This window comes from Microcaecilia unicolor, chromosome 4 (assembly GCF_901765095.1).
Source record: "Microcaecilia unicolor chromosome 4, aMicUni1.1, whole genome shotgun sequence".
Classification (NCBI taxonomy): Eukaryota; Metazoa; Chordata; class Amphibia; order Gymnophiona; family Siphonopidae; genus Microcaecilia; species Microcaecilia unicolor.
Window position 1 is genome coordinate 101619268 of NC_044034.1, and position 25153 is coordinate 101644420.

At 42.5% G+C, this 25153-nt stretch overlaps 1 protein-coding gene across 1 annotated transcript in view; it reads left to right on the top strand.

Annotated features, from left to right (window-relative positions):
* Positions 1–25153, top strand: part of VWA8 (von Willebrand factor A domain containing 8) — a 483817-nt gene that overhangs the window by 151906 nt on the left and 306758 nt on the right. Inside the window, exons 19-21 of the mRNA XM_030200545.1 lie at positions 6860–6966; positions 9731–9802; positions 14439–14515. Coding sequence (XP_030056405.1) covers positions 6860–6966; positions 9731–9802; positions 14439–14515 — 256 coding nt within the window. The remainder of the gene's footprint in view (positions 1–6859; positions 6967–9730; positions 9803–14438; positions 14516–25153) is intronic.

Below are 25153 nucleotides of genomic sequence, written 5' to 3' on the forward strand. Positions count from 1 at the left end.
ACCTGTACCTCTAGATATTTAATCCTGTTATTTGCCCATATAAATGGAAAGCTCTGTCTCAATCTGTCCTTGTAGCTTCTAGTAAAATTGATTCCTAGTATTTCTGACTTCTGCCTATTTACAGCAAATCCTTCTAGTCTCCCACACCCCTCCCCCACACTCCCACACCCACATTATTGGTACAGTATAGTGATGTGTGGCCTCCTTACAGTAAACATAAGGCAGTTATTCAGTCCACAGTGGTCAGCAATTTTTAAGCATCTGATATCTGCGGGCTGAATTAACTACAGTTATTCACTCTCAGGTCATGACATTGAATATTTGGGTAATGGTCACTTGAAGTCCTCTCAAGTCAGCATATTCAGAGTCACCGAGTCTAAATATCTTTCATCACTGTGTACTGCCCGGTCCCGAACTCTGTTTAACTCATCATAAAAATCTCTAATCTCTCTAATGCCTTCGCAGTCTGTTATTACCTTGCTTCCTTTTTAACTTGTTTTATTACCTTGATCATTAAATATTTGGCTTTTAGTAATTGCTAGTTGATCACCTCCATATAGGTAGCTCTCAGTCTCTCCCTTTTCACTATCAGGCTAGTCTGGGTTTTGATATCCTGGTTCTCTTTATTTTTCACCTCTAGACTCCTAATTTCCTTCCTCGGTTTTACAATTTCCTGTTTTTCATCTTTTTTTTTTTTCTTCTGGGATATCAGTTTGGTAAACTGCCCCCCATATAAGTGCGTTAAACCTGCCCCATGCAGTTAATATTTTCACTCCCTCTATTTTATAGTAGTCCCTTCCTTATAGATTCTACCACCCTTGTGTCTGCTAATAGACTATCATTAAGTCATAAAAACTTCCCCCCAACCACCACTCATCTTCCCCTACCTGTCTCAAATCTATCCATGCTAGAACATGGTTAGACCATGTAATATCCTGAATTCCACCCTCCTCACTTGTCATTACGTTTTTTGCTACCAGTATAAGATTAGTCCTTGCTTTCGGATCTATTCAGTACAGGAAAAAAAAAGTTATAATTTGTAGTCATTGGATTTATCATTTGCCATACATCTGTTCTCATCCTTCCATAAATCTATTTTATTCTTATCCCCCTCTTCTCTCTGCCCCCCCCCCCCCCCCCCCCCCCGATGTCAATGTTTTATTAAAGTTTTTTTTCTTGTTGCTAGGGTTTATTCTCCCCATACTATACTGTTCACCCCACTTCTTGAAAGAAGTCCCCCTTCATCGTGTTAGGTGCATGTATGTTTACTTTGCTCATTTCCTCCTGATTTATTCTTCATTTTACTGTTATTTATTTATGTATTTATTTATTTGCAGCATTTGTATCTCACATTTTCCCACACACAAGCAGGCTCCATGTGGCTTACAAGTCAATAAGAAATAGGGTCTGGTAAGGGAGGGGTACATGTATGTTTAAATCTTCTTTATTCAATAGATCAACCAGCAAATTACAAAACCAACAGCAGTAGTTTCTAACATAAAAATGCTCGTTTTATCAAACCCCCCCTTCCCTCCCCTGTCTCCCAACCCCTCCCCGCACAGGAATTTCAATCTGGAGGCTTAAACAGTGTCAGTGTCCAGTGGTCACCTAGTTTAGAATTCTGCTCCTGGCTGTGGGTTGTAGTGTATCCCAAAAGTTCACCCATGTTTTTTGTAGCTGTTCCCCCTCCCTGGAGGACATATCTGAGATTCCACGTCTTTCCAGCTTCAGTAGTTTGATTATTTGTGTTCTCCAAACTCCCACAGATGGTGCCTTATTTTCTCGCCAATACAACAATATGGTTCTCTTCCCCATCAGTGTGGCTCTCTGCAGGAATGCGTGGAAGCCTGGAGGGACCGGTCTTGCATATTTGTACTCCCCAAAGAGCATCAGTGGTTGTCTCTGGATTGTGCGGCCCCAGTACTGTTGTAGCTCACCAAGAACTCGAGCCCAAAACAGGCTCACCTGTTGGCAGGACCAAAACATATGTCCTAGTGTGGCTGGGGTCTGGTTACACCACGGGCAGGCATCCGAGTCACCAAAGCCCGCTTTGAAGGCTCGTGCTGGCGAGATGTACAGCCTGAAAGTAAATTTATACTGCATCTCCCAATAACGGTTGAAGACGGACATTTTTTGTATTGAGGTCAGAAATCTGCACAGGATCCCTCCTGTTAGCTCTGGCGTCAGATCTTTGGCCCAGCGCTGTGCTCTGGTGAGGAAATCTATATCCTCTTTCGAGTTTTGTAAAAATCTGTGGTGATATTTGAGAGGTATTGAGTTCTGTGCCCCAAGTGTCAATGCTGTGTTTAAACTATCTTGGACGTCTTCACTCAGGTTGGTCCAGCCCAATGCTGAGATGTAATGACGTATCTGAAGATATGCAAAGCGGTCAGTCCAAACTCCTGTTGCAGATCTGTAAAGGGACGCGTTTTGCCCTCATCCGACACCAGTTGAAAAACATACTGTATCCTAAGCTTCCTCCAGTGATGAAAAGCCACCGAGGAAGATACTTCGGGGAAGTGTGGGTTATGAAACAGCAGCAAGAAAGGGGTTGCTTTCCAGTCAAATCTATGCCGTTTGCAAAGCCACTTCCAAGCTGCCCTCGCCGATGCAACTAATGGGTTCTTCTCTTTCTCGGTTCCTAGCCCCCCTCCCGGTGCATGTAACCTCCATCCTAGGTGTACAGTGGGGACTAGAGCCCTCTCTAAGTCAATCACCGAAAAATCAGCTGCCCTCACCAGCCAATCTCTGATATGGAGCATGCTATCGTGAGGTATCGAATATAGAGCAGCCCCATCCCAACCTGAGATCTTGGCTTCTGTATAATATGAATTGGGAGCCTAGGTCTCTTCCCGTTCCACAAAACGTTCTGTGTTAAACGATGGAGTGTCTGTTCCTCCCCCCTCCTCGGGTATAATGGCAACATTGAGTGGAGGAGTGGCCTAGTGGTTAGGGTGGTGGACTCTGGTCCTGGGGAACTGAGTTCGATTCCCACTTCAGGCAAGGGCAGCTCCTTGTGACTCTGGGCAAGTCACTTAACCCTGCATTGCCCCAGGTACAAATAAGTATCTGTATATGTAAGCCACATTGAGCCTGCCATGAGTGGGAAAGCGTGGGGTACAAATGTAACAAAAAAAAAAATCTGAAACATATATAGCCACTTAGGGGCTATCATCATATTAAACAAGCCTATGCGGCCCGAGAGGGAAAGAGGGCAGTTACCCCACAATTTCAGCAACCGTCTAATAGTGGCCAATAAGGTTCGTACATTTATCTCATACAATGTCTCCATGGCCCTTGGAACAGTTACCCCTAAATATTGAATCTGACAATCTGCCCACTGTAAAGGGAAGTGACCTCTCCATTCTTGTCTCATTGTTTCATCTAGGGCCATTGCCAATGATTTTGACTGGTTAAGCTTATATCCCGAAAGCTTGCCATACTCAGTAATGGTGTAAAGAAGGCACCCCAATGAGGTCTGTGGATCGCTCAGAAGCACCATCACATCATCCGCATAAGCGAGCACCTTAAGCTCTCTCCCACCAACCTTAATCCCTTTTATACTATCCTGTGAGCGAATCTCCGGAGGGGTACATGTATAAAATAAGGTACAAACTAATAAGGAATAAAATGGTCCTTTGAGGCAATATAATGTAGAGTCTATTGAGTAGCATCAGTAGGGTAGGCCTTACAAAACAGGTCTTTAAAGAGCGCCTAAAGTCTTGATGATCATGCAGCATTTTCACACAGTTCGGTAATGCATTCCACATCTGTGTTCCTAAGTAGCAGAAATTAGACGCGTAGGTGGTTTTGTATTTAAGACCAATGCAACTGGGATAATGAAGATTCATATAATTACTTGATGATCTGTTTCTGTTCCTCGCCGGAAGATCAAGTAAATCAGTCATATAATCCGGGGCATCACCATAGATTATTTTGTGAACCAGAGTACAAAGCTTGAAGGTAATACGGTCCATAATTGGGAGCCAGTGTAGTATCTGACGAAGAGATGTAACGCTATTATATCTCGTTTTATTGAATATCAATCTGGCAGCAGTGTTTTGGGCTGTCTGGAGTTTTTTCAGAAGCTGAACTTCACAACTCGCATATAATTCATTGCAATAGTCTAAATGGCTTAATGCCAATGATTTGTCAAGCTGCGGCCGTAACTTGACTTTCTAATGTAAGGTGTCTATCAATAATAACTCCTAAAATTTTAAGGTTATCAGAGATAGGGAGAGAATAAGCTGAAGTAACGAGGATAGCAGGCTTATAAGTATTATATGCGGATGAGACAATAAGACAGTGAGGTTTTTTTTCAGTGTTCAATTTCAGCCGAAATGTGTTAGCCCATAAATCCATGATGTTCAAGCAACGATCAGTGTCTCTGGAGATATCTGAGAGGTCACGCCTGAAGGGGATATAAATTGTGACATTAGCATAAATAAACGAGTGATAACCCTCTTTGGATAAGATGTTTGCCAGAGGGGACATCATTATGTTGAAGAGAATCGGTGATAATGGAGAACCTTGGGGTACTCCACAATGAGCTTTCCACGGTGACAAAATATTTGTTTTTGAAGTAACTTATATTTATCTTCCTTTTCTCTAGTGACCTATATCATCACCTTCCTTGGTAAGGCCTCTAACTTCTTTCTGAAAGACAGCTGTTTTAGAATTATGTTGCTGGTGAATGTCTGGTGTTTCAGGGTGATGGCTGCTCGCAATAATTCTTTTATTTAGCACGTAGCCCAGAGTTCCATTCTTAGGCAGCCATGTCTCCCTGTGACTTCACTCCCTCCTTCCCCTCAATAATGGATTTAGGAGAAGAAATCCTTTGTGGTAGTCATCCTTTTATGTTTCAACTGCAGAGCATGGAGGGGCTTTTTTTCCTATTATGTTTCAGTTACAGTATGTATTTGTTGCATTTGTATCCCACATTTCCCCACCTATTTGCAGGTTCAATATGGCTTACATAGTGCTGTATTGGCGATCGCCAGTTCCGGTATAACAATTACAAAGTGAGTAATGGTATAATAAGTTTCATGTGTACAAGACACAATAGTGGATCGTAGAGAAGGGGAGTTGTGTTTTGTCCATACGCTGTTTGGTTTCGTTTGTGTTGCAGGGTTTAGGTATTTAGGTTGGGTCGGTAGGGTATTCCATTTTGAACAGATTAGTTTTTAGTGATTTCTGGAAGTTTAGGTGGTCATACGTTGTTTTCACGGCTTTAGGTAATGCGTTCCATAGTTGTGTGCTTATATAAGAAAAGCTGGATGCATAAGTTGATTCCTTTGCAGTTTGGGTAGTGGAGATTCAGGTATGTTCTTGCTGATTTTGTTGTGTTTCTGGTTGGCAGGTCTATGAGGTCTGTCATATATCCCGGGGCTTCGCCGTAAATAATTTTATGAACCAGTGTGCAGATTTTGAAAGCAATACGTTCTTTGATTGGGAGCCAGTGCAGTTTCTCTTGGAGGGGTTTGGCGCTTTCGAATCACGTTTTTCCAAATATGAGCCTGGCTGCCGTGTTTTGGGCAGTCTGAAGTTTCTTTATAATTTGTTCTTTACATTCCGCATAGATTCCGTTGCAGTAATCTACATGACTTAATACCACAGATTGTACCAGGTTGCGGAATATATCCCTCGGGAAGAATGGTTTCAGTCGTTTGAGTTTCCACATTGAATGGAACATCTTCTTAGCTGTAGATTTCGCTTGGCACTCTAGGGTGAAGTTATGGTTGATTGTGATGCAGAGAATTTTCAGGCTGTCTCAGATAGGCAGGGTGTAATCTGGGGTGTTTATGTTTGTGGGTTTGTATGTATTGTATTGGGATGAGAGGATGAGACTGTGTTTTTTTTCTGTGTTGAGTTTTAGTTGGAACGCATTTGCCCATGAGTCCATGATGTTCAAACTGAGCTTGATTTCGTTGGAGATTTCAGCCAGTTCATGTTTATAAGGAATGTATGTTGTGACATCATCTGCATAGATGAAAGGATTGAGGTCATGGTTTGATAAGGACTTGGCTAATGGGGTCATCATTAGGTTGAAGAGGATCGGTGATAGTAGTGAACCTTGGGGTACTCCGCAGTCTAAGAAACACCTAAAGGAAATAAACCAAAATACTTTCAAGATCCATAAAATTTACAGGCATGGAGGTTTTTAGGCCTTACCAAAATGCCAAGGTGGGTATTACAATTTTAGGCTTTATCTAGTCTATGGAAAATAACAAGGGCGGAGAGCAAACCGTGCTGTATCTTATAGACTGGCAAAAGCTCATTTGTATATAGTGCACCCTATTTACAAATGTCTAAGTACAAATTGTAGCATTTATGTACTAGTATGAAAGGGCTGTCATAATTTGCATGTTAAGGCCTGACTGCAAAACATACTATTTAGCATGTACAAAAGGGCCTTAACATGCACATTTAATTTTATTAAGCCCATTAGAGTAATAGATTAACCCAATGAAGACGATATGGCTTTTTAGACTATTGCAGTAGAGCATGATCTAGTGTAAAATAGGTATCTGCTGTCACTTTATATCATATCAACTGTTTTAAATAAGCAAAATTAGTTGCTGCTACTACTAATGACTAGATATAGGATGCTAGAAAAGCTAGAAGGATTTTGATTTCATGAGTTATAAATGGATACATCAAAGCTAGCTCATCATTAAGACAGTCACAATATGAAATAAAAGCATCATTTGAATTCCTTGGGTTAATATATTTTTCTGCACATTGCAAAAGAGAGGCTATTTGAATTGTTTACTATTCATGATTTCTCTATTTTTAAGCAAGTAATGAATTACATGAAAAACAGTTTTGATCATACACTCAATCAACTTAACATTTCTAGGTGAAATAAAATCTGGAATCCTGAGGATTGGTAATGCTAGTGTGCCTGTGTATAACCCAGATGAAAAGATGAAAGTACCTGATGTTCTCTTTTATGAAAATACCCAGGTAAATGCAACAGATTCAATGTACTAGTGTTGTGCTCTTTGTAGTTCAACTAATGAACTCCAGAAGGAAGTGTGTTTGAAGTTGGTACAGATATATAAGCTTGATGTTCCTAAAATATCTCAGTCTTGACAAATATGACACTGACTGAGCTTTTAAAAATTTTCAAGGAGAAGATTGTATAAAACTTTCTGTTGTAGATGTATTACTTTAAAGAAGTTATGGCAAGTCAGAAGTTATACTGTGAAGTAAAATATATTATCAAACATATAAACGGCGAGTGACCGAACTCACTCGCAAATGCGCAGTAAAGACCCTCTCTGTCCCGCCCCCGCATCAATACGTGATGATGGGGGCGGGACAGAGAGGGTCTCTACTGCGCAAGGGGAGGGACGAAAACGGCGTCGCTACCGCTTCCCCCCCCCCCCCCCCCAAGGTCGCCGCCACCACTCCCCCCACCCGGAGTCACCGCCGTCACCCACCCTCCACCCGGGCTGGGCTCTCGCTCCGCTATAGAAACAGCGTCAATGCAGCACACAGCTCAGCTGAGCTGCCGTCGACCTTCCTTCCCTGACTGTGTCCGACACAGGCAGAGAAGAAGGACGGCAGCTCATCTGAGCTGTGTGCTGCGTTCCCGCGCTGTTTCAATAGCGAAGCGAGAGCCCAGCCCGGGTGGAGGGGTGACAGCGACTCCGGGGGGGGGGGGGGGGCGTAGAGGTGACCTCGGAGGGGCAGCGGCAAGCTCGGCGGCGGGGGGGGGCCTTGCAGCGACGAGGAGAAGGGGCCTTTCAAACCCCCCCCCCCCCATCCTATACTAGCCCGTTTTTATGGGCTCAATGGCTAGTTTTGTAATATTTCAGTCTTTTATACCGAAAACATCTCTTCCTGTCTTCCAATATGAATATATTTTTAAATCTAGACAGTCTTGTTGAGATGGTAAAATTCTAATTTATTTTCAATTAAATCTCTGCTGAAAAGAAATCAGCGTAAAGAAATATACTTCCAATATTATTTATTACACTTTTGCTACAGGTTTTTAATTGTAAATTTTCCCTGTCCTCCTTTAGTGGGTTTTTTTTTTTTTTTTAATCCATGACTCATCATTTGGTAAGGATCAATGGTCCATTTTGTGTGAAAGTCAAGTTGCAAAGTTATTATCTGCCACATCAGTTGCAGTGTAGTCAGGCAGCTGTTAGTGGTCCTTACTGTCTGTTCAGTTAGAAAGGTAAAGTCAAGATCACAAATATTCTCAATCAGAGCCCCCACGGTTGTGGAATAAGCCGCTGATGGCAATCTGTCTTAAATGTGATTATTGAAACCTTCACAGTGTTGTGCTTTTTGAATCTCCAGATGGCCTGATACTATCATTGAGGTAGGGGCATGGCCAAGGTGGCCATAAAAAATTATCTGGATAGCGACCATAGGAGCCAACTTTTCAAAATGATTGGGGGTGCTAAATGAACGCAACCCAATATTCTCCCTCCACATGCCACCACAAAAAATAGTCTTAAACTACATTCACCTTTCTTTTGTTTTAGTTTTTTAAAATATATTTTATTGCAACATTCAGATAAAACAATTAACAGAGCAATACCAAATTGAAAATGAATGGTGTGCAAAATGAGTCTACTATCTAAGTAGTTGCAGGGTGCAAGTGTAAAAACTTGCACCACAGCATTTCTTATCGTCAACTGTGGGAGACAGTGAGACTGCTGTGCTGATAGGTTCTAAGTTCAAATGCCTACTTTTTTAAATGCTCTTTTCTTAAATGAAAAAAAAAAAAACTTTGCCCAGTTTTCTAGAATGTACGACGACTACGTTGGATTTTCAACACACAATCTGAGTAAACAAGGAGAAATTTTGTTTAGGCAACAATCCTTGATTATAATTTCATTTAAAACTCTGAATAGGCTGAGTAGAAAAATCACATTTGTTATTTTAGTACTTTGGTGAGTGAAACCACCGCGGGTGACCACACTGCTGACTCCTCCGAGTGAGATGTGAGTTCCTTCCACTTTCCTCTTCTGTGACCCGCCCTTGCAGAAGAAGGAAGTTACCTCTGAAGGGAGGCGGGCCACAGGAGAGAGAGAACTTCCGGTATTGACGACAGCAGCTAGACTAGCTAGAGCAGACAGCAGAGGGAGAGAGAGAATCAGCGTTCGTTCGTCAACAGCGTCACGGTCAGCACAGGAGAGAGAGGGGGGGCCAGAGGGTGACAGAAGCAGAGCGCTGCCACCAAGTGCCAAAGAAGATAATGCGTTGTGTCTGCGTAGCGGTCAGGTCAGCAGAGGAGAGAGAGGCGCCGCTCCGGCACATCATGTTGGAGGTTGCCTCTGGCCTCAAAATATTGGGGGTGCTCGAGCACCCACAGCACCCACGGAGTCAGCGCCTATGATAGCGACAATATATAGTTGCTATCTGGATATGGTGTCTCTTTGGTTTAGCCTTGCTGAATAGTGGACCTAAAGTAAATTGATAGTGCCAGTGCAATCCCCACAATGTATATATATTCAATGCTGATTACCTATATATATTGTTAAATGCTGCCGTCGGCATTTAACTCAGAGTGGTTGTGCCAGTTAAATAGTGCCCGATTTGTATTTGTATCATCCAATGAATTGACCAGATTATAGATGATATTTTTGTGTTGCTTAAGAGGGTATATATCAAAATGCTATTAGTTTTCATTTTGTCATCTGTTTTGTGAGTTTTTTTGAAATCAGAACAAATGCAATGGTATAATTTGCCTGTTTTGATTTTCCTGCAGCATATGATGGTGATGGAAGACATGCTCAAAGACTTCCTGCTAGGAGAACATTTGCTTTTAGTTGGTAATCAGGTCAGTAATATGAATCATTGCTGCATGGTTTCAGATATCCCAAATACCTCTTTTAATCAGATGTTACTTATGTCCTTTTGTTTTGTGTTTGCTTCTTCACACTCTTCTAGTGTTAATATTGAGTAAAAATGTTTGTTTAGTATATCCATGTATATCTTTTTAATTATTATTATTCCCCTTTACATGTTCCTCTTTTCACTTTTTATATGTATTGTGAATAATGTGAAAAGCCGTTTACTTACTCAATAGTGGCATTGTGGTACTTTAAGAAAGGTTAAACATTTCATGCTCTCCTGACCCTATCGTCATTCTAGCATCTATTTACTGCCTGCATAGCCCAAAATCTACAACAAATTCCCATTTTGGGATCTTAACATGGCTATGGCCAAACCCATGAAGTTGGCATTTTCAGCATCAACCATCCATGGTGTTAAACATTTTGAGCAAGATCTACTATCCCCCTGCAAGATAATGTTTCCATGCAGAAGCTACTACAAGAGCTTCTACAGGTTAAGGATTTTATTAAAAATAACAAAGGAACTTTGACCAAACTTAGAGGAAATGATAGTTGTAAAATAGCAGTTGCAGTTGTCTTTTTTTGTCATACATATGGATCACATTGAGGAAAACTCTTCAGGTACATGGAGGAAACAACACTTTTAAATCTCTTCAAGCACTGCAGCAGGAACACAAAGATTTAAATAATAGCTGTTGATGAAACAGCTTTAGAATTCTTGGTTTACCAGAAGGAGCAGAAGGTGCAAATGCTATCACTTTTTTAAGGATTTGATACTGTACCTTTTAGACCTCACTTTTGGATGGCCTTTTCAGATAGAGAGCACACAAGACCCCCCTCTCACAGAGCGCAAGGGACATTGCTTCCCCATGTAGTAGTTCTCATGGCCCTAAAATGCCAGCATGTCCTATCTGTCTTTCAAATGGTGAGAGCAAAGGCTATAGTGCGATAGAACGAAGTCACCATTTCTATTGTTCTTGATTTCAACAAGCATACTTTGGCAAGATGCAAGCAATTCTTGGCCACAAGAATGTGCCTGAAAAAACTGAACACATGGTATGGACTTTTCTGTCTAGCAGCCAAACACAATCCAAAGGGTTGTGTGGAATGAATGTAAAGAAATGAGGAAAGTGGGAAATACCCTCAGAAACCAAGGCTTCTGCCAAGGTCTAATCAACAAGACACTATTATCTATAAAAGACTTTGTGCCCGTGATCAAGTTTCTTTCATGGAGTAAATATACCCTACTCCACTCATTCAAAAATGCCCATTTAGGAGCATCATGCAAAATTGCCCATAATAGAGCACAATTTTTTTTAATACAAAAAAGCCCATAATAGAGCACAAATATTAAAGATAACTGAGTAACAAAAATTGTTCAAGATACAGCATAGCATGCATCAACTTAGCTTAATAAATGCTGGCTTGACAACCCCACAATTCAACTGTTGTTTTTCAACGGGGCCGATTCGTTTCACCCATAACAGGGCTTCATCAGGAACCACTCAGTTGGATCATACTGACAGGGGTATCGATCTCAAGCTGACTAAACTTGATTAGACCTTGGCAGAAGCCTTGGTTTCTGAGGGTATTTCCCACTTTCCTCATTTCTTTACATTTATTCCACACAACCCTTTGGATTGTGTTTGGCTGTTTTTCAGTTCTCTGGAGTATTAGATTACCTGTTTAGGATTAACAGCCCATACTGTTTTTTTTTCATCATAAGATAGACTTTTCTGTCAAGCCCATATGTGAGTTACACTCAACAACACTTTACAGTTCTTTTATGATCCACAAGCTCTACAGCTTTACCTGGAACAGCAAAAAAGAGCAGATATATAGGCTTCTGTGATTGAACTTGTTCAAGTTTGATGTTAACCATTTTACCACCACCTTTGACTGGTAGAAACCAATCCTTTACAGTAAGAACATAAGTGTTGCCATGCTGGGACGGACTGAAGGTCCATCAAGTCCTGTTTCCAACAGTGGTCAATCCAGGTTACAAGTACCTGGTAAGATCCTAAAACAGTAAAATAGGTTTTATGCTGCTTATCCTAGAAATAAATAATGGATGTAGTGTATCTGGATTTCCAGAAAGCTTTTGACAAAGTTCCTCATGAGAAACTCCTGAGAAAATTAAGAAGTCATTGGATAGGAAGTAATGTCCTTCTGTGGATTAAGAATTGGTTATTGGACAGAAAACAAAGGGTAGGGTTAAATGGCCACTTTTCTCAATGGAGGAGGATGAATAGTGATGTGCCTCAGGGATCTGTACTGGGACCGGTGCTATTTAACATATTTATAAATGTAATGGAAATAGGAACAACGAATGAGGTGATTAAATTTGTAGATGACACAAAACTGTTCATGTGGAAAGCTTTAGGAAACTGGAATACTGGGCATCCAAATGGCAGATGAAATTTAATGTGGACAAATGCAAAGTGATGCACATTGAGAAGAATAACACAAATCATAGTTACCTGATGCTAGGTTCCACCTTAGGAGTCAGCACTCAAGAAAAAGACCTAGGTGTCATTGTTGACAAAATGCTGAAATCTTCTGTCTAGTGTGCAGCTGTGGCCCAAAAAATAAACAGGATTCTAGGAATTATTAGTAAAGAGTTATGTAATAGTCCTGCAAGTTCATTTTTCAATTCTATCAGTACTCTGGGATGTTTACTTAAAGCCACAATCACAAAAATTACAATGAAACGTGACCACTTATCTGATTACTGCAATGTTGCAGATGTCAGCACTGAAACATTGTAACACCCAACGCCAAAAAAGTAAAAGAGGCGTTTCGGCTTTCCGCCTGTTCCTGGGGTATGATGAAAGGTCACAGAATGCTACAAAAATACAATCAATGTAGAAAAATCAACTTAATCCAAAGCACTAGGTTACCAAGAGGAAACATTTTAAACAATAAATCATAAATACTCACAAAGTTTAACTGAACAAATATTCATATTTAATCAGGCTTAAAACAGCTCAAACTTGAACCTACCCAGACTTCATTTTAAAATGGACAGAATGCTAACATCATGACATCAAAACCTAATAATCAGGTTTAAAGAGACAGGAACACAACAAATCATTTTTAAACTACTACCACTTGATGGCCTTGTTCAAGCCACATGATAAAAAATAAATCCTGCACCTTTCTTTCATCAATAATACAGTCTCCAGATAGCTGCCTCTTGCAGAAAGAGATCTTTTCCAATGCCACAAGATGAATGTCAGTAAAATGATGAGAAAGCCAAACAATGCATAACTAATAGTGCATTAACATCCTGTTGTTGTATATGAGTACAGTGCTCAACCATCTAAGTTTTCAAAGAATGTGTAGTTTTACTTATCCTATATAATAATTCTCACCTCCAACAGGATGTGCTTGGGACCGTGCCTGCCGGAAGTGGTCTGCTAGGCAGGCACGCACTGACCTCAGTGACAGACAATTTGGCAAAGCAAAACAATCTGAGTGCTGGCCATTAGGACACAGGGTTGATAGGAGAGTTTTAAAAGACTGAAGGAACCGAAAGTGTTAAATGGGGGGAGGGGGGAGTTCTGAATGACTGAAAGACATGAACATTTGGGAAAGGAAAACAATCTGAATGCTGGCCATTAGGACACAGGGTAGATAGGAGAGTTTTAAAAGACTGAAGGAAACGAAAGTGTTGAACTGGAGAAGGGGGGGGGGGGGGAGTTGTGAATGACTGAAAGACATGCAAATTTGGGACAGGAAAACAATCTCAATGCTGGCCATTAGCACACAGGGTACATAGGAGAGTTTTAAAAGACTGAAGGAACCAAAAGTGTTCGGGGGGGGGGGGGGGGGGGGCAAGTTCTGAATTAATGAAAGAAATGAAAATTTACGAGAGGAACACAATCTGAATGCCGGGCATTTGTACACAGGGTAGATAGGACACTTTTTTTAAAAAATGAAGGACGTGAAAGTATTACATCTTGGGGGAGGGGTGAGGAGGAAAGCGGTGGGGTATCCGGATACTGGGCGTTAGGGCCACGGGGGTACATGGACTTTTGAAAGCCTTAAGGAACCCAAAGTGTGGGAAGGAGGGGAGGGAACGGGGTGAGGGGCATTAGGAACAGGGGAGGGGGCCCTGTCACACACTCTCATTCTCACACACACACTGTCACACAGACAGTCTCACTCTGTCACACACCTGCACATTCACTCTGGCTCTCTCTCTCAAACATACACACTCCCAGAAAAACCTTGCTAGCGCCCGTTTCATTCGTTCCAGAAACGGGCCTTTTTTACTAGTATATACTAAAGAACATGGGCACCAAATAGCGTAGACCACTTGTATTGTGTGATAGATAGTATAGGAGTTAAAACTGACCTGTCCATTTAGAACTAAATCTTGACCAGAAAAGGAAGAACTACAAACACTGCAGTTTGTATCCAAAACATGTAGCTAACTTTTTCCAAGACTACATAGGAGGAAACTATGCTGAATAGAAACCTTTGATATGATCTACTTTAAGCCTGTAGTGAAAGTTCTTACCAAGAACAGCTGGGCTTGACAAAGTAAGTAGTTTTCTAAAAATAAGGTGATATTAAGTTATATGAAAAAAAATTTTTTTTTTATTTTACTTTCAGGGTGTGGGCAAGAACAAGATAGTTGACCATTTCCTTCACCTTTTAAACAGACCCAGAGAATATTTACAGCTGCACAGGTAAGAATATATAATTTTTACATTACGTATGATGCAGTTTCTTTGCTTTTTAAGGTTTAATTTTTTTTTTTTAATTCTTGAGCAAGAATTGGATTAGTTTTGAGTATTGGAAGTCAGTAGAACTGAAATGTAGGTGAGGCCATCTAGATTTAAATAGAGCACTATGTCTCCATTTACTAAGCCTCGCTATTGGTTGGCAGTGCGGTAATGCCACTTTGAATGGGCTGTGTTGGCATTCCCACATGGCAGTCGCTAGCATGGCTTTAAGGGGGCCTATATCTCCTCACGTAAAAAAAAAAATGTTACATTTTATAAACTCCAAAAGGAAGCTCTTTTTTTTTTTTTTTTGCATTTTTGAAAGACTGTCAAACCTTTAACTGGAGGAGTAGCTTAATGGTTATTGCAGTGGCCTAGAAACTGGATTTAATTCCCACTGCAGCTCCTTATGACTGAGTGAGTCACTTAACCCTCTGTTACAAAATGCCTAGCCACCCGCCTGGGGCTATCCCTGCGGCTACTTAGTGGGTCTGTCCCCAGCACAGCTCAGGTTCGCCTGCACCTGGGCATGTGCTCTACATTAGCACCTTCTTTCCTCTGACTGGGTCCCAACTGCCTCTAGGTCAGTCTCCTGCTATCCCTGGTGATTTCTAGGTTACTGGGGCCATGCTCCCAGTGGTCCTACAGTTCCTAGAAAGCACTCACAGACCCAACACACAACCCACTATAGGATTTTTACTCTGTCCAGACAAGCATAGGCAATAAACTAAACAAAGTTTATTGTCATAAAAATATTGAACAGTGAACCATAAAAATAGAAAATAGCAGGTAACTGAAAAAGGATCAATTATAGAACTAAACATTTTATCGCTACCTGGATAGTACAGGAAATATAGCTACTCACAGGTTATGGAATTTAACTGCTCACAGGGTCTCAGTAAAGAGGTCTTTCTCACTTTACTTCCAAGTTGAGACTGGAGAAAATCCAGTATTTCCAGGCTGAATTTGATCTCCTGGGCCAATCAGAGCCTAGAACAACATTTTTTATGTTCAAATGTTTTTATTGATGACTTGTTCAGAACAATATCAAACATTATAAACAGTCAAAGCGTTAAATAATAAAAGAGACATCACGCGATGCTTGGCTGAGGGGAAGGACGCCGCATCCCACAGCTCCGCGGCCCTGAAGGTTCCATCTAGCCCACAGCGCCTTTTAAAATCTAAACTTTTCACCCGCGGAGATAGTATTTACAATCGAAATACCCAAGGAGTGAGGGGCGGTCGTGAGAACCCGAAACGCAGCGATAATGACCTCCAAATCCGGTCGGAAAGACGGAGCCCGAGGTCGCGCGGGTGAAGGCAAGATGGCGGAGGCTGGACCCGCGGGAGACTCGGTGAGCTCCGTGTGGGCCGCCGAAATCGCAGCGGAAGTCTCCACACTGCTAGAAGGGACAGTAGACCGCAAACTGCAAAGAATATCGGAGCAGATAGAACAGCTGGACGGAAAGTTCGTGGGGCTACATGCTGACATGGCGGGATTCCAACAGAGACTATCAGACTTAGAAGACCATTACCAAAAAGACGAATCCCAGCAAAAGCAACTAAAGAAACAAGTTGAAGAGCTCTCTGCTAAGATTGAAGATCTAGAGAATAGATCAAGAAGGAACAACCTTCGTTTTGTGGGTTTCCCGGAATCTATACGAGAAGTAGACCTTCGAGAGCTCCTTGAAAAATGGCTTCCCACAGCACTGAACCTAGGGAGCATGGCACATGGATTACAAATAGAAAGAGCGCATCGGCTGGGCAGAGCACGACAGGAGTCGGAGAGACCAAGGGTGGTCATTTGTAAAGTGCTAAACTACATGCACAAGCAGGAAATCTTAAGAGCCTGGCGTTTGAAAGGAACAGTGCAATACGAATCTTACAAGATTTTATGTTTCCAAGATTTTTCAGCCGCTGTAGCAGCTCAACGTCGTAAATATGCGGATCCCTGCAAGAAGCTACACGACAAGAGGGTCCGCTTCGCCTTAATGTTTCCAGCGAAGCTGTGCATTTATCATGATGGAAAGCAGCATGTTGCAGAATCCCCGGAGGCGGCACTACAATTCATAAACCAACTGAGGGAGAGCACTGAAGTGGAAAGTGCAGGTACTGCGGCCACAAGTCCGCGGGAGACCTGAAAGGGATCGGCGGTACAGAACAGTGACATGCTGGGAGGTTGGTAAAGGCCAGAAGATGGCATGGACATTGTGTAAGACATTATGGGACTAAGCAATGGAGCTTTATTTGAGAGGGGGGACATGAAGGCCCGGGTCTTGGAGGGAAGGAATGAAGGAGACACGAGATATACATAAGGGCATTTTGCTAAGGTAATAAGGCCTTTGGAAGGCGGGAATGTTTATTATGTAACACTAGGGCGCTGTGGGGCAGGGGCGGAGAGGAGGCGTGACCGGTTCTCTAACGAGAGCAATGTGTGAAGTATGGGGGGGGGAAGTAGGGGAGGGAAGGGAGGAGGGGAGGGCAGGATGGGAAGTTGGACAAGAGGAGGGAGGGGGGAGGGAAGGGGGGAGTTTTTCGATTTTTTCTTTATTTTTTCTATGTAATTCTATATTCTGTTTCATTTGGATTAGCATTTTAGGACAAGAGGGCTGCTGTGGACGAGATGGGGCACACCCAGGGGCTGGGGGGTGGGCCTTAAGCTACAGACCACACTCATCTACGGAACTAATAATCAAGAAGCAGGTTGGGTTCCCTTAAATTGATTTCTTGGAATGTGGGGGGGATCTCATCACCCATAAAGCGCACAAAGGTTCTGCAGGCATTGAGGAGACATAGGGCAGATGTCGCTTTTCTTCAAGAAACACATCTGTCAACATCGGAGCATCTTAAATTTAGGACAGGGTGGGTGGAAATAGCAGAGGGATCGCCAGCAGTGGGAAGAAAGGGAGGAGTTCTTTTACTGATCCGAAAGGGGCTCCAAATGAAGATAAAGGCAGTAAAGAGAGGTATCGAAGGGAGATGTATTCTAGTGGAAGTGGAGAGGGGTAGGAACACTTATATATTTTGCAATATATATGCACCCAACGCTTATGACAAAAACTTTTATAAACAACTGTTGGAGTTGTTGGGACCATATCAAGGAAATAATATAATATTAGGAGGAGATTTTAACATGGTCTATGACCCTCGGGTAGATAGAAGTAACGCCTCCAACCTGAATGCACAACACTCCCAGAGAGGCCTGCCTCATCTTTGTGAAACATTAGATTTGCTTGACGTATGGAGGATATTACACCCAATGCAGAGGGACTACACCCACGTGTCACGCGCACATCTGTCGCAGTCCCGCATAGATTATTTTTTGATCTCACGGGAGCTTTTTACAGCTGTGCCGGACGCGGCGATAGATGTGTGCGAAATCTCAGATCATTCGATTATATGGATGGAATTGAAGTTGCAGGGTGGGGGGAGAGGGCGGGGAAGTTGGAGATTCCCATTTGATCTTTATAGAGATCCCTACTTTAAGGCTTACATAGGAGAAAAATGGCAGGACTTCACAACTACTAATGGGGGTCACCAACATCAAGCAGGCCTATACTGGGAAACGGCAAAAGCCGTCATGAGGGGGGAGATAATAGCATACAGGGCAAGGAAGAGAAAGTTGAGGGACAAAGAAATCCTTCGTCTGGAAAAAGAGGTCCGCAAGCAGAGGCTGCGATTAGGGAAAGAAGTTACAGAGGCAAACAAGAGAACACTTTTAACAACACAGAGAGAGCTAAATGAATTACTGCATCAGAGGGCACAGAAATCACAATTATACTATAAATTCCAACTTTTTCAGTATGGGAATAAAGCGGGAGCATTAATGGGAAGGTTGATCAGGGGGGCCAAAGGATCGACACAGATACTGCAAGTGCGAGATCGGGGGGGTCAGAAACTGCGCGATCCCCAACAGATAATAGAGCGTTTTCGTGGATATTTTGAGAACATCTATAAGGAGCCGGAAGATATAATAACGGATAGTGAGGTGTACCTGAATAATCAAGAGTTACCCCAGGTTACAGAGGAGCAGAGGAAAGCCCTAAATAGCCCAATTGTGGAAGGGGAGCTAATGGTAGCAATGCAGCAAAGCAGCCTACACAAAGCACCGGGGCCTGATGGGTATAGCATGGCATTTTATAAGTTGCTGCAAGAGCAAGTGACACCCCCGCTGCTAAATCTATTTAATGTGATGGCAACCTTGGGAGAGATGCCAGTCGCATTAAATGTGGCAAGAGTGGTAGTGTTGCTAAAACCTGGGAAAGACGAGTTGGAAGTAGGGTCATATAGGCCCATATCCCTATTAAACTGTGACATTAAATTATACTCTAAGATCTTGGCGAATCGGTTGGCCAAGGTACTCCCCAACCTAATAGCAGAACCACAGGTAGGCTTTGTAAAAGGCAGGACGGCCACGAAGAACATTAGGGCTTTGCTGGCTTCTTTGGAAACGGTAGAAGCACAGGGTCTCCCTTCTCTGTTAGTCAGTTTTGACGCAGAGAAGGCATTCGACAGGGTGGTATGGAACTTTATGTTTGAAGCGCTAAGGCGGGTGGGGATAGAGGGACTGTTTCATAATGCAGTAAAAGCTTTGTATCAAAATCCGCAAGCTCACATGTGGATAAATGGGGAACAATCGACACCGTTTTCAATCAGGCGAGGCACACGTCAGGGGTGCCCTCTTTCCCCGTTGTTGTTCGTTCTGACTTTGGACCCCCTGGTCAGAGAAATAAGTACGCACCCGGAAGTGGAGGGAGTGACCTGGGGGAACTCCTCGTTTAAAGTCTCCGCTTTCGCAGATGATATTTTGGTGCACATCACGCAGCCAGAGAAATCTCTGGGAGCAGTGTTGGAACTCTTTCAAGAGTACGGAGACTTTGCGGGATTCAAAATAAATTATTCAAAATCCCAGGCCTTGACAGGCAGTCTGGCAGTGCGGAATTTATGGGGCCCAGCGTTTCCACTGAAGTGGGCAACGGAGTCCATCAAGTACCTAGGCGTCTGGATCCCCATGCGTACTTCCGCTCTCTACCATTCTAATGTAACTGGGATGGTGGAAGTCTTAAGAGGCAGATTGGCGAAATGGAAGATTTTGCCACTCTCCATGCACGGGAGAATACATCTATATCGGATGACGGAATTTCCAAGGTGGCTTTATTTGTTGAGGGTACTCCCCTTGAGGCTTAAAAGAAAAGATTTAAGTATAATACATCAGCACCTCCGTAAATTTCTCTGGAGAGACTCAAAGCCGAAGCTCCCATTAAAAATTCTGATGGGGCCCTGGAGGGAAGGGGGGATGGGTCTACCAGATTTAAGACGTTACAATCAAGCATGCTTGTTAAGACATCTAGGGGACTGGTTTTTAGGTAGGCAGGACTTTACACCTCGAACGCTAGAGCAAGATTACTTTAAGCCGTTCCACCTGTATTACCTATTACACTGTTCCAGGGAATCCATACCGCCACATATGGGAAGGAGCGTGCTATTGAGCCCGCTGCGAGAGGTCTGGAAAGAATTAACTAAGAGCTGGGGTCTGGCGGCGGATACTTCTGACTTATTGCCTCTTCAAGGGATCCCGAGCTCTACGCCCGGAATGGATAGCCTGGTATTTAATAGGTGGGCAGCTCTGGGAATCACTAGGCTGGAGCATGTTTTAGGAGCAAGGGGGCAATTGTTAGAGGTAGGGGCATTAGGCGTGGGTATAGAACAGGGAGCTATATTTGCCCATCTTCAATTGGCCCATTATATACGTTCCTTGGACATAGGGAAGTTGCAAAGCAGGCATGGGAGTCGTGTCAGGGAATTCTTTAGGGCAGTCCCGGGGGAGCGTTTTTCGGTGTCGGGTTTACACAAGATTCTAAAGGATTACAGTGGTAGGAAGGATACAGAGCGGATAAGACAGCGGTGGGCAGATGACCTCCAGAGACCCAATTTGATCATAGACTTTCAAAAACTGACAGCCAGGATTCCTTCTTTGTCAGGTAGTGCAATATTGCGAGAATGCCAGTTTCGAATCCTGTATAGGGCATATATGACGAAGCATCAGGTGTTCCGCTTTGGAGGAGCTCCAGATCCATTGTGCTCCAAATGTGGGAAACAAGAAAGCACATGGTTTCACTCCTTCTGGGAATGTCCAAAAATAAAAATGTTTTGGGGGCAAATTATAAATTACTTGGAGTCAGTGGTGCACAGTAGGGTTCATCCCTCTCCACAGGGGTTTCTACTGGATAGGTTTGAAGTATTTGCGCAACATACTAAGGGGGTCAGACAGTTTTTTCGTAAAGCGGGGATTATAGGGAAGAAGCTTATTTTGTCTGGATGGATGCAAACGGATCCGCCGGACTTTTGGCACTGGAGGAATCGCCTGCATGAGCTACTTTTACTAGAGCGTAGGGTGGTGGGGTCCTCCCCAAGGAGAAGGAGGGCATTTCTGGGGATATGGGAACCTTACATACAATCATTATCATCTAAAGCACGCAGCTTCATCTTGAACAAGATTTAAAAGAAAACAGAGAGAAGAAGAATATATTTTTTTTTTTTTTTTTTTTTTGTGGGGGAGGGGAGGAAGGGTTACGGAGGTAAACAATTTTCACAGGGCAATTTTACCAGTTAATGGGAAGGCGGGAAGGCACATTTTGAGGGAGTAATTATTTGGGGCCTATTCGTAGGGTTGGATGATAATAGGAACAACAGTGGTCAACATAATAGTATGGGCTCTTAGATTCAGTTGCCTAGCCAGTACGACGGATGAGCATTACGTAATGACAACACGGAACATAGCCCCATAATAAAATAAATGTTGAACACAAAAGGGAGAGATTGCTTTTGAAGATATCAAGTACTCGTACACCTGTTATAAGAATTGTGTTAACTAAACAATTGTTCAGTTTTAAAAAAGGTTAAAGGAAATGTTACACTTTATAGGTAAGAGGGAATGGATGGGGGGGGGGGGGGGAGAAGGGGAGGTTGGCGGGGAGAAAACTGAAAACCACTTGGCATTGGAAGTAACACCAACAGTTGTTTGTTGTATTAGTTATGTAATCAATAGTATTGACAGAAAGGTGGTGATTATATATTTTAATCTGTATAATATGTCAATAAACAGATTTAAACATAAATAATAAAAGAGACATAAAGATCATAGTATGAGAAAACCGATCGTCATATATTTTACAAGTATATTTTTTCATGCATTTTGGGACTGTGTTTGTGGTAGAAACAGACACTATCGTTAATGAAACCCCTTAGCAGTCAGATACCACGGACCCTGAGGCAGAATGTGAAACTTGGGCCGAAGTTGGACCGTGGATGGTATTTCTCATGACTGCAAATTTCAAAAGATAAGTGCTGGATGATCCGTTGTTTAACAAAAAGTAGAAACTGTTCATATTTATGAATATTTTTTGGAAAATACTGAGCAGTTGCCGTTTATTAAAAGTAGGAGGTTTTTTACCTATGATGATTTAAGGGTCCTCCCTTATGTGAGTCATCTAACGAAGGAGTGTTTCCCTTTGAATTTGAGGTTTTTCCTCCTAATGAATAAACACATTTCAGGATTATCTGAGGATATCTTGTATTGCTATATTTTCAATTTTTCATCATTAGATATCCAAGATAGCTCTCTTGTGAGATTTAAATTTGTCTAACACAATTTTTAGTCTCAGCTTGTCCGCTACCTGGAGAGAGTGCTGAGCTCTCAACTCTACCCTTAAACCTCCTCCTACCCTCTATATTGTAGATAAAATTCTTTAAATTTGCAAAAGATCAACACCAATTATTGTACAGTATAATTCCTCCCAACCAGCCTCTCATTTATAAAGGCAAACATTTTGACAAATGACATACCTCCCATGAGATTATAAACTAGTGTAAATACACATAAGGGAAATGGAAATGGGACTTCATATACCGCCTTTCTGTGGTATGTTGCAACTACATTCAAAGCGGTTTACATATATACAGGTACTTATTTTGTACTTGGGGCAATGGAGGGTTAAGTGACTTGCCCACAGTCACAAGGAGCTGCAGTGGGAATCGAACCCAGTTCCCCAGGATCAAGGTCCGCTGCACTAACCACTAGGCTACTCCTCTACTCCACATAAGAGTAGCCATATTGGGTCAGACCAATGGTTCATATAGCCCAGTATCCTGTTTTCCAAACAGTGGCCAAGCCAGGTCACAAATAACTGGCAGACACCCAAATTGTAGTGACACTCCATACTACAAATCCCAGGGCCAAGCAGTTGCTTCCCATGTCTGTCTCATAAGTACATAAGTAATGCCATACTGGGAAAAGACCAAGGGTCCATCGAGCCCAGCATCCTGTCCACGACAGCGGCCAATCCAGGCCAAGGGCACCTGGCAAGCTTCCCAAACATACAAACATTCTATACATGTTATTCCTGGAATTGTGGATTTTTCCCAAGTCCATTTAGTAGCGGTTTATGGACTTGTCTTTTAGGAAACCGTCCAACCCCTTTTTAAACTCTGCTAAGCTAACCGCCTTCACCACTTTCTCTGGCAACGAATTCCAGAGTTTAATTACACGTTGGGTGAAGAAAAATTTTCTCCAATTTGTTTTAAATTTACTACACTGTAGTTTCATCGCATGCCCCCTAGTCCGAGTATTTTTGGAAAGCGTGAACAGACGCTTCACATCCACCTGTTCCACTCCACTCATTATTTTATATACCTCTATCATGTCTCCCCTCAGCCGTCTCTTCTCCAAGCTGAATAGCCCTAGCCTCCTTAATCTTTCTTCATAGGGAAGTCGTCCCATCCCTGCTATCATTTTAGTCGCCCTTCTCTGCACCTTTTCCAATTCTACTATATCTTTCTTGAGATGCGGCGACCAGAATTGAACACAATACTCAAGGTGCGGTCGCACCATGGAGCGATACAATGGCATTATAACATCCTCACACCTGTTTTCCATACCTTTCCTAATAATACCCAACATTCTATTTGCTTTCCTAGCCGCAGCAGCACACTGAGCAGAAGGTTTCAGTGTATTATCGACGACAACACCCAGATCCCTTTCTTGGTCCGTATCTCCTAACGTGGAACCTTGCATGACGTAGCTATAATTCGGGTTCTTTTTTCCCATATGCATCACCTTGCACTTGCTCACATTAAACGTCATCTGCCATTTAGCCGCCCAGTCTCGTAAGGTCCTCTTGTAATTTTTCACAATCCTGTCGCGATTTAACAACTTTGAATAACTTTGTGTCATCAGCAAATTTAATTACCTCGCTAGTTACTCCCATCTCTAAATCATTTATAAATATATTAAAAAGCAGCGGTCCTAGACCCCTGAGGAACCCCACTAACTACCCTTCTCCATTATGAATACTGACCATTTAACCCCACTCTCTGTTTCCTATCCTTCAACCAGTTTTTAATCCACAATAGGACATTTCCTCCTATCTCATGACCCTTCAATTTCCTCTGTAGCCTTTCATGAGGTGCCTTGTCAAACGCCTTTTGGAAATCCAGATACACAATATCAACCGGTTCCCCTTTGTCCACATGTTTGTTTACTCCTTCAAAGAATTGAAGTAAATTGGTCAGGCAAGATTTCCCCACACAAAAGCCGTGCTGACTCAGTCTCAGTAATCCATGTCCTCGGATGTGCTCTGTAATTTTGTTTTTAATAATAGCCTCTACCATTTTCCCCGGCACTGACGTCAGACTCACCGGTCTATAATTTCCCGGATCTCTCCTGGAGCCTTTTTTAAAAATCGGTGTTACATTGGCCACCCTCCAATCTTCCGGTACCACGCTCGATTTTAAGGATAAGTTGCATATCACTAGCAGTAGCTCCGCAAGCTCATTTTTCAGTTCTATCAGTACTCTAGGATGAATACCATCCGGTCCAGGAGATTTGCTACTCTTCAGGTTGCTGAACTGCCCCATTACGTCCTCCAGGTTTACCGTGAAGTCAGTAAGTTTCTCCGACTCGTCCGCTTGAAATACCATTTCCGACACCGATATCACACCCAAATCTTCCTCGGTGAAGACCGAAGCAAAGAATTCATTCAGTCTCTCCGCTACGTCTTTGTCTTCCTTGATCGCCCCTTTTACCCCTCGGTCATCCAGCGGCCCAACCGATTCTTTCGTCGGCTTCCTGCTTTTAATATACCGAAAACATTTTTTACTATGTTTTTTTGCCTCTAATGCTATCTTTTTTTCGTAATCCCTCTTGGCCTTCTTTATCTGCGCCTTGCATTTGCGTTGACACTCCTTATGCTGCTTCTTGTTATTTTCAGACGGTTCCTTCTTCCATTTTCTGAAGGCGTTTCTTTTAGCCTTAATAGCTTCCTTCACCTCACTTTTCAACCAGGCCGGCTGTCTTTTGGACTTCCATCTTTCTTTTCTAATTCGCGGAATATGTATGGCCTGGGCCTCCAGGATGGTATTTTTGAACAGCGTCCACGCCTGTTGTACAGTTTTTACTCTCTCAGTTGCCCCCCTAAGTTTTTTTTTTTTTTTAACCGTTCTTCTCATTTTATCATAGTCTCCTTTTTTAAAGTTAAACGCTAACGTATTTGACTTTCTGTGTACAGTTACTTCAAGGTCGATATCAAAACTGATCATATTATG